We start from the raw sequence: 14950 nt of genomic DNA, 5'->3' as shown, positions 1-14950 counted from the left end.
GGAAGCGAAATTGCATGACCCCAAAAATGTTTAAATAACTTGGTCTTTTACATTTTTATGTTATATTGTATCAGAGGGGTGTGTGTGTGTGTGTGTGTGTGTGTGTGTGAGATTGAGAGAGAGAGAGATCATATATAGAGAAAAATATATGGAAAAGAGCTATAGGGATACATTTTCTTGTCGAAAAGATTAATGATACGATATTTTAATCTTTTCTCGCGGGGTGGGTGGGTGGTCTTATAGGTAAATAACTGTTGATTTGACAAATACACTAAGCGCAGATTAACATCCTGAGAAGCGCGTGTGCTCTATTTCACAAACAACACTCAATGTTGACTAAACATATTCAACAGACTATTATGCATGGGTATGAATCACCTGATTACGTATTAATGCAGTTACAGAAACCATTACATTTTCTACAAATTTACAGACTCTTTGAACTGTAATCTTTGTTATATTTTACTTTTACAAAAATCTTGTTGCGGCGATTTAGCAGAAGACACGTCAGGTTAATGTGAAATTTGGTATAGTGAATTTGGACCGTTATTTTTTGTACAAAGTTTCTTTTTAAAAAAAAATTTAAAATAATGTATTTTGACATTTTTTTCCGCATTGAGAGCATACATGTTCTGCAAATGCAAGTCTAGTTACGCATTACGTTTATTTTATTTCTGATTTATTTTTGTTTTTCACAGGGTGTTCAGCTCGATGAACCGCCATCGCCTCATGGCAAACAGCACGAGGAATATTTTGACTATTATGCACACCAACCATCAGGTCCGAAATCCAAATTGACCTCCATTGCTAGACCGGGATCGGCCGAAGGACAACGCTCGAGGCAGGGTCACTTGCCATGGGAAACCACAAAAGATACATGCGGCAAAAATTCAAAGAATCTAGGTTCGTCTGGACAAAACAAGTCAGACGCCGCTCGTTCTGTACATGAAGACGACTCAGTTGCCCAACATGCAGTTGACTCTGGATCAACACATAGATCGGGGTATCATAATATGGTGAAAAGTCCTGAGCAATCCAAGGAAAGTCGGAGCGACAGGTTATTAGAGTCGAAAAAGTTATCTTCGAAACGAGAAAGTATTGAGGAAGATGAAGGGGTGGGTATAAAGGAAAGTATCTCCGAGGCGGATGATGTGTGTTCCAGACTTGGAGACTTTCATGTGCACTTTCATTGCGAGTATTATCACGATGATTCAGAGGAGGAAGCAAAGTGTGAAAGGAATCGAGATAAAATATGCAGTATAACTGAAGATAACGAAGAAGATGACAAAGAGACATGTCCAAAAGAAAGTGATTCCAGAAAAAGACGGTTTCAGAATCTGATATCCCATCCACTGCGGCGCAGTCGCAGTGCTGGAAGTGAAAGTGATCTCCAGGTGCCACACTATGCACTTTTTTTGCAATATAATATGGGAAGCAAAGATGGTGTAAGTCTCTCTCTCTCTCTCTCTCTCTCCATTTTTTCGGTGGTCCCAAGTGGGTAAATTGATTATATTGACTGCTACAAATTAGACTCTATCTACCCGAATGATCTTTTTCCTGAACGTCGATTCTTAATTTATGTGAATCGAAGTCAACATAAATAAATTTCGAAACGATTAGAATGTGACAGTCTAGAATTTTTTTTTCTTTTTTGCTTATTTTAAACTGACGTTATAACACTACTATCACCTGGACAAACATGTTAGCCTCTTAAACCGTCATAAACATGCGAGTTCCTGGAAACCGTGCATGCCAAGTGGAGGAAAAGATGGGGCTGAGTTTGATTGCTTTTCAGTCTTGATTTTAAGTTAAAATCCTGAAGCTATAACTAATTTCGTTCAATCTCAGTAAATATTTAAGAACTTCATAGCTTTAAACTAAATTTGGAGCGATGCGTTTTTTTCTTGGACTTTGGTGGTTTTTATTTCGTTAGAAAGGCCGGTAAATTTAAACTCTCAACATTTTCTGACAGTTCTTGACAGAGATATACGCTTGTTTGATTTAGAAATTTGCTCATGCATATTGAATCATGCTTTATTAAATTGCACCATACTAGCGTGGTCAGTGTGTAATAATGAAAATGTCTAGTTCGTTTTTATTACAGTGCAATTCACTCTCTGGTAGTGGGTATAGGAAATGGTGAATATAGGAATATTAAATTGCACCATACTATCGTGATCAGTGTGTAAGAAGGAAAATTTCTAGTTCGTTCGTATTACAGTGCAATTCCCTCTCTGGTAATGGGTATAGGAAATAGTGCCTATTTGATCTCCATATTTCAGATATTGCTATTACTATTACTTCTAGATAGCTGGTCATATCGACATGGAGTTGTCACCAAGACAATTCTTACGTTGTCTGAATACCCTTAAAGAAAAATGGTGCCAGTAGCTATTCCTCCTAAACGGATGATTATCTTGCAATGGGGTTTCACTGAAAGACTCCTCGTAATGTTTTGTTGTTGTTAAATTAAAATAATGCAGATCTGATATCCAATATGGCCAATGTGGCATAGACGTATAGTCATATCTGTATTGGGTTTTCACCAGACGATTTCTTACGGTGTCTAGTCAGAATTGTGCCCACCAAGGTGGTCATCTTGAATATGTTGCTGTCGCTACTCCTCCGGAATGGATAGGCATGTCGCCATGTGATTCTCATCAGAATATTTCTTATGATATCTAGATGGCACCCAACCACAACCAATAGCAAAATGACACCAGTATTGAACTAGATTCAGATGCAACGAATGCCACCTTGAAAATATTGTTTTTGCTACTCCTCCTATACGAATGGTCATACTGACTTGAAGTTTGCACCAGCAAGCTTCAAATGATGCCGGCGTGATCCTAGATGAAAATGGTGCAGAATGTATGCCCAATATGACCACTATAGCGGCCTAATTGAACATTTTGTTTTCGCTCGATAATGGATTGCTGGAAACATTTTTTTGTGGTCAGTATAGCATCAGTCACTTTGAGGGACTCTTGTTTCTTGTTTTTGTTGTGCCCCAGTTTATGGGTTCATGTCAAAATTGGGACTTTTATGAATATTTTTTGGTATATTTTGCCGTTTTCATACAAGTAAGCCTTTCAGAATACCAAATTGTGAGGTTTTAATTAATATTATTGGCTTTTTAATACATTCAGTGAAATCTTAATTTCTCCGGCGTCACCCTTGTGCATTTATTCAAAAACATGTCCTCTTTGTTTACTTTTACAACCCTCCCTGGAGACTTAGAATAGGCGCAATGCGCCCTCTTGCATGGCGCAAAAGGCGTGTAATAGATGCAGGTGCAACGGTTACACAGTGGCACGATATAAAAGTTTCATGTGTTAATGTTACGTAAAAATTAAAAATTACCCCCCCCCCACACACACACACACATACGATAAAAGATTATCATAAAGTAACTTTGTTCAACAAAACTGATGCTCTTTTTCTAATTTCTATTTATTATAAGTACTGAACTTAGGCTGTATAATATCGATTTACATGCTGTTCCATTTAAATAACTTTTTTTTAACGTTTCAGTGAACGAGCTTAGGGGCATCGTTACACCGTTATGATAAGCTGAATTACGACCTCTAAAAATATCTGAATGATTTTATGACAGTACACATAAACGTACCATTATGTCATCTATGTTTTTCAGCCTGTCATATGCCAGTTTTTGTCTCAGCTTATAAGGCATGTGTGGAAGCAATTAATCGGATTATTATTATTCATTTAGAGCTTTGGTTTTAATGACGGCCGCTTTTCTATAATGCCATATTTGTAACGACAAATCTGTATCATAAATACATTTAATTATCTATTGTCGTGACATTCTTGTATTATTTAAGTGAGATTTAGTCATGATAACTCTGTAGAATATTGACAAAGGGATTGGCTTTAAGAACCGAGTTAATCAGATGCTTTCAACAACCGGACATAAGACTCTATCCTTTATATAAAATTATGAATTTTGTAATCACAGATTGCTCATGTATAGCGATCGGAAGACCAGTCACTGAAGCGTATATAAAACGAACGGTGGTTTACTGCGACCAAGAAATGTATCGAGCTGCTGACCGAGATAATTTCCTTCAGAAGTCCCGAAATAGTCCGTTTTAATAAATAACTGGCTGCCGGTTTGAAATAGACTTGCTCTAAGTTCTTGTTATATTTAAATGATTTTGTTGAGATCGATGATATTCCTTTTTAAATACTGTCACAGCCGCTCTTTAAAACATGCAACAAACTAAAGCGTTTGTAAGTCATGGGAAAGATCGTCATTCGACTGCCAGTGTTGTGATATCATTATTACGGCAGGCACTGTGTGTTCGTAGTGAATCGTTCTTCGCCGTAAAACAAACTAGACTGTTTCTCATTTCCCTATAGGACAGAAAACATAGTTTGGGAACGTCAGGAACGGGAAGTAAAAAACACCCAGAGACGAGAACTCTCATCGACGCAACTTCACACGAAGAATCACTGCGGCCACCGAGAAGCGTCCACAAAACTTCTAGCGCTGATGCTGCCATGTTGGGCAGATTGGACATCTCTGACTCTCACCACGAGGATGTACCAGTGAAGACAAAACACAAATCATCTATGTGAGTTCCTGTAGTTTTCAACATGTTCTGTTAAAGTGAACCGTTTCTTCTCTGAAAACTAATAGAAACAGAATATATGTTTGGAATCGTGAGAGAATCGAAGTTGAAAGGGTAATGGTGAATAATTTAATCAGAGATTATTTTTCGGGGCGGGAATGTGTATTTTTCTTCTCACCTTTTATCGTTATTTGCTTTTGTTACTATTATTTTTATTCAGTTCGTGACGAGAATTGATATATTCTAAACTATTAGATTTCCAAGAAGCACGCAATGGTTGATAATAAACAAAAGATCACACGTCTGTACTAATGTCGTCATACATTCTATTATATGTGACATTTTGCTGACGTTTTCAAGCTAAACATTTTCTTAATATGCGATCTAAACAAAGTGCACAAACTTATCTAACAAGTTATCTGATTATCTACTTGCGTTCTGCATAATCACTTAAATTTCTAAATAAAACAATTTGTAAGCGTAAGAATGATAGTTGCATTTATTCATTTTGCTATTGTCTTCGTTATCGTTTTGTTTCTACTTTCTGGCTTAACTTTTATCTATATAGAAAATATATCTTTTTTTCAAAGTAAACTCTTAACATGTAAGCATGAATGCTAAATTTTGGCCTGTCTCGTTCGCAAACTGGTAATTCGTTAAACATGCTTGGAACTCTCTCTCTCTCTCTCTCTCTCTCTCTCTCTTCGACCGTAAACGCTATACAGTCTTAGCTACCACTTTAAAAAAGTAATTTTCAGCATTGCATATTTATGTAGGCATGCATCTTTTCAATTTTTTCGCATTCATTAATATACACATTTACGAAGGTTTAAAATAACATGTTCTTAAAATAAGGACGTGAGTTGAGCTTGTAAAGAAGAAATGATCACAGCTGTTAATGTTGTCTGTTCACAGAAACATGCATGTCTATCTATTTCAATCAACAAACGTAAGTGTTTATTATCACCATGGTAAACTAAAAAATTATAACGTACATTTATTTTTTCAGAGCAAGTTGCGTGAAACGAAAGCTAAAGGCTCTGAGGAGACGGAACACTGACTCATGTCTTGAAGAATCGACATTAAAAATGCAAGCAAGAAAAATTTCCAGATCCGAGGCACTGGAATGGTCCAAATCGTTCGAATCATTACTTTTTGATAAGGGTATCCGTTTTTTTTAATGAATATAATCAATTTGTTGAGAAGGGGGGGGGGCGCTTCATTTGAAATATGATACACTAAGACTATTAGCTTAATAAAGTTTGTCAAAGTAAATGCATTCCCCAAAGAGGTATTAGTTTCTCTTTTCATTAGATGGCGAATGTATTTTATTTCTTCTCAAAGTTATACCTTCATAGCTATCGATACCTGATCTTTTTAAATTATTCGAGACTTTTCAAAATGTTCCGCATCATCTAAGAATTTAATGACAAATATTTGAATAAGATAGAGTTTGCAACTCCAAACGGCACAGATGACTGTTTTACCTTTTATGCTCGTTACAATGATGCTGTTTATTTGTTTAGCTTTATAAGTTCTGAACGAACAAATCCTTTGTTAAAGAGCATGCAAATTCGGTTTCAGAGATCAAGGTAAATTATGTCAGAGACCAAGATAAATTCTTTTAAAGGGCAAGGTTATTAGAGCAAGAAACGTTCTGTTTTAGAGCAAGGTAAATTCTGTATCAGAAAGACAGGTGAATTCTCTGTGCAAGAGCAATACAAAAATTATGTTCTATAGAGAGCAAGATAACTTGTAACCTAGAGAGCATAATAAATTATGTTAAAGACCCAGGTGAATTGTTTTAGAAAGATTTGTAAGGTATACTTTTGAGAGAGGTAAATTATGTTATAGACCAGGTGAATTGTTTTGGAGAGATTTGTAAGGTATACTTTTGAGAGAAAAGTAAATTATGTTATAGACCAGGTGAATTGTTTTAGAAAGATTTGTAAGGTATACTTTTGAGAGAAAGGTAAATTATGTTATAGACCAGGTGAATTGTTTTAGAGAGATTTGTAAGGTATACTTTTGAGAGAAAGGTAAATTATGTTATAGACCAGGTGAATTGTTTTAGAGAGATTTGTAAGGTATACTTTTGAGAGAAAGGTAAATTATGTTATAGACCAGGTGAATTGTTTTAGAAAGATTTGTAAGGTATACTTTTGAGAGAAAGGTAAATTATGTTATAGACCAGGTGAATTGTTTTAGAGAGATTTGTAAGGTATACTTTTGAGAGAAAGGTAAATTATGTTATAGACCAGGTGAATTGTTTTAGAAAGATTTGTAAGGTATACTTTTGAGAGAAAAGTAAATTATGTTATAGACCAGGTGAATTGTTTTAGAAAGATTTGTAAGGTATACTTTTGAGAGAAAGGTAAATTATGTTATAGACCAGGTGAATTGTTTTAGAGAGATTTGTAAGGTATACTTTTTTGAGAAAGGTAAATTATGTTATAGACCAGGTGAATTGTTTTAGAAAGATTTGTAAGGTATACTTTTGAGAGAAAGGTAAATTATTTTATAGACCCAGGTGAATTGTTTTAGAGAGATTTGTAAGGTATACTTTTGAGAGAAAAGTAAATTATGTTATAGACCAGGTGAATTGTTTTAGAAAGATTTGTAAGGTATACTTTTGAGAGAAAGGTAAATTATGTTATAGACCAGGTGAATTGTTTTAGAGAGATTTGTAAGGTATACTTTTGAGAGAAAAGTAAATTATGTTATAGACCCAGGTGAATTGTTTTAGAGATTTGTAAGGTATACTTTTGAGAGAAAGGTAAATTCTACATCATAGTTCTGTAAGAGAGCAAGGTAAATTCCCTGTTAGAGAGCTAAGTACGTTTCTTTGTTTTACGTTTTTCTTTGATTTCTTTGTCTTACGCTTATCATTGATTCAATTTCATGGGAACTATAATCTGAAGTTGATTTAAATTGGTTACAAATGCATCACACGCAGGTGTTGCAACACCTGATGAATCGTTGCAAGCAAGGAACAAAAATCCGCTCCGCTCATTTTATAGAATGTAGTGGATTTTGGCACAGGGTTTTCTATGATGCCCTTAATGGTATTTTAAAAAACTTTTAGCTGAGATTGGGCCGCTTCTCTTGGTCTTAGATCTAAAAGATTTACTATAATATTATCCATAGGACGGTCGTGTTTTGTTTAGATGTTGTATTTGTAAGAGCAATAACTCATTTTCTCACGGTGCACAAACCATGTGACCTGTTACTTCCCAAAGCTACTTCTACGAAGGTTTCAATTGTTGTTTTTTTCTTTTTCTTTTTTTTATTTCTTACTCAAAATCTTTACGAGATCCATTGGCTGGTTTTCTGTCCTTTGTTACTTTGTTCCTCGTGTTGGGCGTAAGGGATCGTTGTTACTCCTATGGTTATTTATGCTATGTAGTGATTTTTGTTCTTGTTTGTATACCAGTTCTTATGCATGGCCTCCTCTACTCTGCCATGTCTACCAGTTATTACAAGGGGCTTCCTATACTTTATCATGTCTGCCTGTTTTTACGACTATCCTTCTATACTCTATCATGTCCACCAGCTCTTATGCATGGCCTCCTAAACTCTTTCATGTTTCACAGTTCTTTGTACCAGTCCTTATACATGGTCTCTTATATTCTAAAATGTCTAACATTTTCTTATACATGTCCTCCTAGACGCTAAAATATCTACTTGTTCGTACACATTACCTCCTATACTCTGTCATGTCTACCTGTTCGTACGCATGACCTCCTATACTCTGTCAAGTCTGTCTGTTTATACACATTACCTGCTATCTTGTCTACAAGATCTTACAGATTTCCTCCTGTACTCTATCATGTCTACCAGTTTTTACACGTGTTCTTCTAATTCTATTACGTCTACCTGTTCCTACATATGTTCTTCTAAATTCCACCATGCCTAACTGTTCTTACACATGGGCTCATAAACTCGTATCGTGTCTACCAGTTCTTACGCACGATCCCCTTTACTTTATCGTGTCTATCTGTTCTTATATATGGCCTCCTCTACTCTGTCGTGTATATTGCTTTTATACATTACCTCCTATCTTGCTTACAAGTTTTTACATATCGCCTCCTATACTCTATCATGTCTACCGTTTCTTACACAGGTCTTATATTCTATCATGTCTACCTATTCTTACACATGACCTCCCGTTCTCTCTCATGTCTACCTGTTCTTACACATGACCTCCAACTCTTTTCACGTCTACCAGTTCTTACATAAGACCTCCTATGCGCTATCATGTTTACCTGTTTTCGAGCATGGCTTCATACATTCTGTCTTGTCTTCCCGTTCTTACGCATGACGTCATATTCTCTGTCATGTTTACCTGCTCTTACGCATTGTTTCAATGTCCTATCACATCTACCTGTTCTTGCACCCTCGGATTCGGGAGGTTGTGGGTTCGAACCCCAATCGAGTCATACCAAAGTCTTATAAAAATGGTACTAACAGCTGCCTCGCTGGGCGCTCAGCATTAAGAGGTTAGTGTTAGGACTGGTCGGCCTGGTGTCAGGATACTGCGAATGGCTGAGACATAATCCTACTGGTCTGCAGCATGATGCCCGAGTGCTAAATATGGATGCAAAACTGTTAAAGCTACGTTACAAATCAAACACACACACACACACACACACACACACACACACACACACACACACACCTATATTCTCATATATACCCTTTCTTACACATGGCCTCCTATTTTTTGTATCACGTTTACCAGTTCTTAGGAAAGTCTCCTATCTCTGTCATGTCTTCGTGTTTTCTTTACGTATGGTCTTATATACTCTATCATGTCTACCTGTTTTCGTTACGTATGGTCTTATATACTCTATCATGTCTACCTGTTTTCGTTACGTATGGTCTTATATACTCTATCATGTCTACCTGTTCTTGTGCATGTTTCAATATTCTATATTGTGTAACTGTTCTTACACATGGCCTCCTTAACTCGTATGACGTCGTCCAGTTCTCACATATGGCCTCCTATACTCTATCATGTCTACCAGTTGTTATAATGTCCTCTTGTACTGTATCATATATATATATATATATATATATATATATATATATATATATATATATATATATATATATGAGTTTTTACACATGGCCTCATATTCTATCATGTATGCCAGTTCTTACACATGGGCTCCTATACTCTGTCATGTCTTATTGTTTTTACGTATGGACTCTTATACTCTATCATGTCCAACCAATCATACGCATGGTTTCAATACTCTTTCACGTCTACATGTTTCTAAATATGACATCCTAAACTCTATCATGTCTAACGGTTCTTACACATGGCTTCCTATCTCTATCATGTCTACCTGTTCTTACCTGTTCTTTTAAATAAACTTCTTTAATATATCATGTATACAAACCGCTCCGGTGGCCTATTGGTTAGAGCGTCCGCCTCGGATGCGGGAGGTTGTGGGTTCGATCCCTTGCCGAGTCATACCAAAGACTTACAAAAATGGTACTAACAGCTGCCTCGCTTGGCGCTCAGCATTAAGAGGTTAGTGTTAGGACTGGTCGGCCCGGTGTCAGGATAATGTGACTGGGTGGGACATCATGCTACATGTCTGCGGCATGATGCCCCAGTGCTAGACATCACTATAAACTGCCACATTGCAGACATCGTAGCGATATGACTGAAAAATTGTTAAAGCTACGTTAAAAATCCAAATCACATCACACATCACATCATGTATACAAAGTCTTATGCATGACATTCCATACTATATCATGTGATACGTGTTCACGTTCTGGTCCCACGAGATTTTAGCCTTGCTGTTCTCGACCTTTTTTTTCGACATTTAGACCTTGCCAAGTTTACTTTATGTGATAGTTCGAGACAAATGCTTGTGCATCGCGATTGCTGCGGAGGACTATTCTACGCTGGCTATTGCGTGATTGACCATATCGCTTCACTCTTGTGTTTTCAAGACAGTGACAAGATTCTTAATTTGGTACTGTTACATGGAGATGTCTGATAGCAGTGCATGAACTGGGGTAAATATAATCAGACCGGTCGTCTCTTTCGTTTTTACAGTGCTCAACACTAGACTCTTCCTTCTCTAATATAAAGCGACAATGCAACGCATTTTCCGTCAGTTCTTATATTTCGTATAGAAGCCTTCTCGCCATATGTTCATGTTTCCTTCATTCTATTCGGGGTTGTCTTCTTTCTGAACTAAAGCTAGGAATCTGACTATGTACTTTACATAGCTAGAAATCAGCATCAGTAAATAATGCTAACTACGTTTGTGTACATACCAGCTACAACGTCCACTGGAACCACCCATAACGGGGATAAGAAATAATGCCAATTTCAATCTTGGCTCCTACAAATAACAACAAAACAAAGCGTAAAGCGTTAGACCACAACTTTAAGCACCTCTTCCGTCAGTAGCCCATATGCAAATTCAAACATCCATAATACTTCAAAAAATCTAACTATAGCAGTTTGAATGGTCAGAAAAAAGTACTCGCAAAGTATAAGAGTGACAGGCATCCAAACCAGAGATTGCTGATCCCTTGTAGATATACGCTAAGACGCTATATTGGTCATGTTCCACAAAACTACATCAGCTGTGTATATTCCCCTACCAGCGTATAGTAAACCAGCCAAGGTGAAAAGACACGTGCACCGTCTTTCAATCGTAAAGATTCGTCGTACAGTGGGGCAAACCATTTGGGCATCGGTCAAATGGGAGTGACCTCCTCAAAATATTGCTGTTTCGCTCAAACTAGCTTTCTTTAAACAAAAAATCACGCAGATTTTCATTTTACGTCCAAAATTGTATTATTTGTTTCTGTTTAGTTTTTTCTGTTATGGTAACGCATAATTCTTCGCTCTCTTGTGTTTACTCTTTCTTCCGTAAGATGTACATACTCACAGCAATAAATCATGTAGGGAGGGTGCTGCAGCATTTATAGATACTTTCAATATTTCAAATTTAATTTTAATGGAAGGTACCAAATTTAAAAATGTAGCTATTTTTTAAATTTTTTTTTTACTTTGAGCAAATCAATTGAGTTTCTGGATTAAAACGTCAAAAAGTTTTAAGAATAACTGGTCAGGCGATTTGTTTTATTGACTCAGGGAAGCTTAGATATCACACAATAATAATAATAATAATAATAATAATAATAATAATAATATAACATGTAATACGTTGTTTATATTATTATTATCAATTATAATATGTAATATTAAAATGTATTACTACTACTACTACTACTATTATTATTATTATTATTATTATTATTTAATATTAAAAATGCAATATAAAAACGAGTGAACAGACACATACATGCATTGTATGTCAATAACATTGAACAATTTGGCCGATTTGCAAGCATCCTGTTCCTACCAAAAAATACTACCATCCGCTTTTCATACCGTAAATAATTCATCCGCTTTTCGTGCCACCAGTATTAGCATCCCTTTATCGTACCGTAAATAATAGAATCCCATTTTACTGCTGTAAATAATAGCATCCACTGTTCCCACCGTAATATTAGTATCATCTGTTTCTACCGTAAATTAGGGAAGTAACGGGCTGGCTTCAGGTCTGGATACGCAACAGTTGATAATATGTTTATACTTTACTCATTAATAAGCAAATATGTGAGTAAAGTGCGAAGGAGATTTTGTGTCATCATACATATTTTGATTGGGTTTTTGGTCGAGTAAAAAGAAATATTTTATATCCTTACCTTTGATAATATACTATTAGGGACAAAACGTGATTGAAGCATCCTATAAAGATGTTAATGCTTTTGTTAAATCTAATTGTCGTCGCAATGCTTTTGATTGGCAAAGTAGAGTAGGCAAGGATATATTTTGCTTCCGATATTATTTGTTTTGTTCCTAAATGATGTTCAGAGTAATATGGCTGATAGTGTGTGTGTGTGTGGGTGGGGGGGGGGTAATATCACCAGAAACAATATAAATGTTTTTTATTATTGTTTCATGCTGATGATATAATACTATTCCAGGATACAGTGTTTCGTGTCCAGAAATTTTTTAACTACATACAGTATATATGTTAAGAGGGTTTTGCTTTGGATGGAAACTATCAATTAATCTTAGAAAAATACGAGTTCTCGGATTCTGTAAGTGAGGTTATCAGCGTAGGTATGAGCAATAATATGGTTAGGAAAATACAACTGGACACTATTATAAATTTGTTCATAGCATGTTCGTCTTAAAACCTTTTCCTTTAGGTGTCAGAAATCAATGGTCTGTCGAGCAGAGAAAAATCTATACACACATTGAAGAGTAGACTATGTTGATTTCGCAGATTAACTATACATTCCTCCTTTCACGTATTTGATACAAAAGTTTAGCCTATTTTGAATTGTGGATGCTAAATATAGAACTTTCATGAAGCACCTGATATAGAAAAGATTCACATTGTGTTTTGTAAGTTTATACTGGGGATGTCAATGAATATACAACTTTTTTCAAGAATTAAACACGATTACACTCAAAACAAATATTCAGTTTTTAAGTACTAGTTTTGTTCTTTAAATATGCCAAATCGCAGAATACAAAACACATTGTTACAATCTCCAGTTGAAATGGGGCGAAAACTATAATTGTTGGGCAAATAACGTAAAAAAGTATATTATTAAAATACGAATATGATAATGTTTGGTTAAGACTTAGTATCACTGATGATCGACTGTTTATGTAAATGCCTCAACACCGATGTAAATATATTTGCATTCATGAACTGAGTGAAGAGACTGTTTATGTAAATACCTAAACAGCGATGTAAATATATTTGCATGCATAAACTGACTGAAGATATCAAGTGGAATGGGGCGATTACTTTTAAAATAAGTGTATCAAACTTAACTTTTCACGGCAAATATTTTCCCTGTGATCCATGCTAGACATATTTACGAAATTTAACCTGCTGGCATAGAGCAATAAATTTGCCAGTTGGAGCAAATGCTGGAAGGTCTGAATTTATTCGCTATGAAAATAGGCTGAACTTGATATGGTAACACAAATATAAAGAACGAGTATCACTTATAGAGAACGAGATTCACTTTATTGTGAACGAGTTTCACTTAATTGTGACATGTCGTAGTTATGCTGGACTAAGGAAGAATAATATACCTTGAATATTGACAGAAATATAACATCCAAACATTGCACTCACACATAGGTAAAACTGTCAAAAGTCTGTCAGTGTCAAATTTAGCCAAATTTATTTGAATATATGTCTTCCATGAAATGGTGTACTACATATTAAGCAATATGTATTTGGTATGATGGCCTACAACAACAACAACAACAACAACAATAATAATAATAATAATAATAATAATAATAATCAGTGTTTAATTGTAATACATGCCACTGGCCCATGACACATATCCATACATCATGTTGTGCAATACAATGTTTAGTGAGTAACAAAAGAACATCATATCTATTGAAAGTGATATAAATGAAAGTGATCATTATTGCATTTTTCTAATTTGATGCAATACAAGTATATGTTACACAGTAATCACACAAACGAACTTAAGGGAAACCCTAGAATCTGCATAGTGCAAGTATATATATATATATATATATATATATATATATATATATATATATATATATATATATATATATATATATATAATCTAGAATATTATGTAGCAGGAGTCATTGATAAAACCGTTTCTCTAATCTTTAACACTTTTATAGTCCATATTGCTAAAATCTTATCAGAATTTTACAAGTATCATTTTGTATAAAAGACTTAAATTTCGTAAAGTTGGATTGGATATCCAATAATAATAATAATAATAATAATAATAATTATTATCATTATTATTATTATTATTATTATTATTATTATTAATGTTGTATTATTATTATTATTATTATTATTATTATTATTATTATTATTTCAGTTGGTTTGAAACTGTTCCGGGAATTTCTAAAATCTGAATACAGTGAAGACAATCTGGATTTTTGGATTGCTTGTGAGGAGTTCAAATCAACTAAACCCAGTCATATTGTGGAGAGGGCACAACAGATTTTCTCTGAGTACATTGCTATCAAAGCACCAAAGGAGGTAAGTTGATATCTGTTTTAACTTCTGTAGATTCATACTGGTTTTTTTTTTTAAAGTTGTGGTAATTAAAGGATCGCTTCTTGAGGTTATCATAATCATATCCATGATATCTGTATTTTCAAAAGTGATGAAAATAACTGTAGCGTGTTGAATGATATTGAGATTTTTATATGGTCCTCAAAATAATTTGACTTCTGTTATTAAACAAATTACATGCCTATTTTCATGTGTGTGTGAGAG

General features: G+C 35.0%; 1 protein-coding gene across 1 annotated transcript in view; it reads left to right on the top strand.

The window, feature by feature from the left end:
• LOC149779074 (uncharacterized) overlaps nt 1-14950 on the top strand; it is a 77991-nt gene that overhangs the window by 21562 nt on the left and 41479 nt on the right. The window contains exons 2-5 of the mRNA XM_089939627.1: nt 699-1445; nt 4384-4598; nt 5605-5759; nt 14547-14710. Coding sequence (XP_089795753.1) covers nt 699-1445; nt 4384-4598; nt 5605-5759; nt 14547-14710 — 1281 coding nt within the window. The remainder of the gene's footprint in view (nt 1-698; nt 1446-4383; nt 4599-5604; nt 5760-14546; nt 14711-14950) is intronic.

This window comes from Sinohyriopsis cumingii, chromosome 17 (assembly GCF_028554795.1).
Source record: "Sinohyriopsis cumingii isolate HCF-2022 chromosome 17, ASM2855479v2, whole genome shotgun sequence".
Taxonomy (NCBI): Eukaryota; Metazoa; Mollusca; class Bivalvia; order Unionida; family Unionidae; genus Sinohyriopsis; species Sinohyriopsis cumingii.
This window is presented reverse-complemented; position numbering and strand designations above follow the sequence as displayed.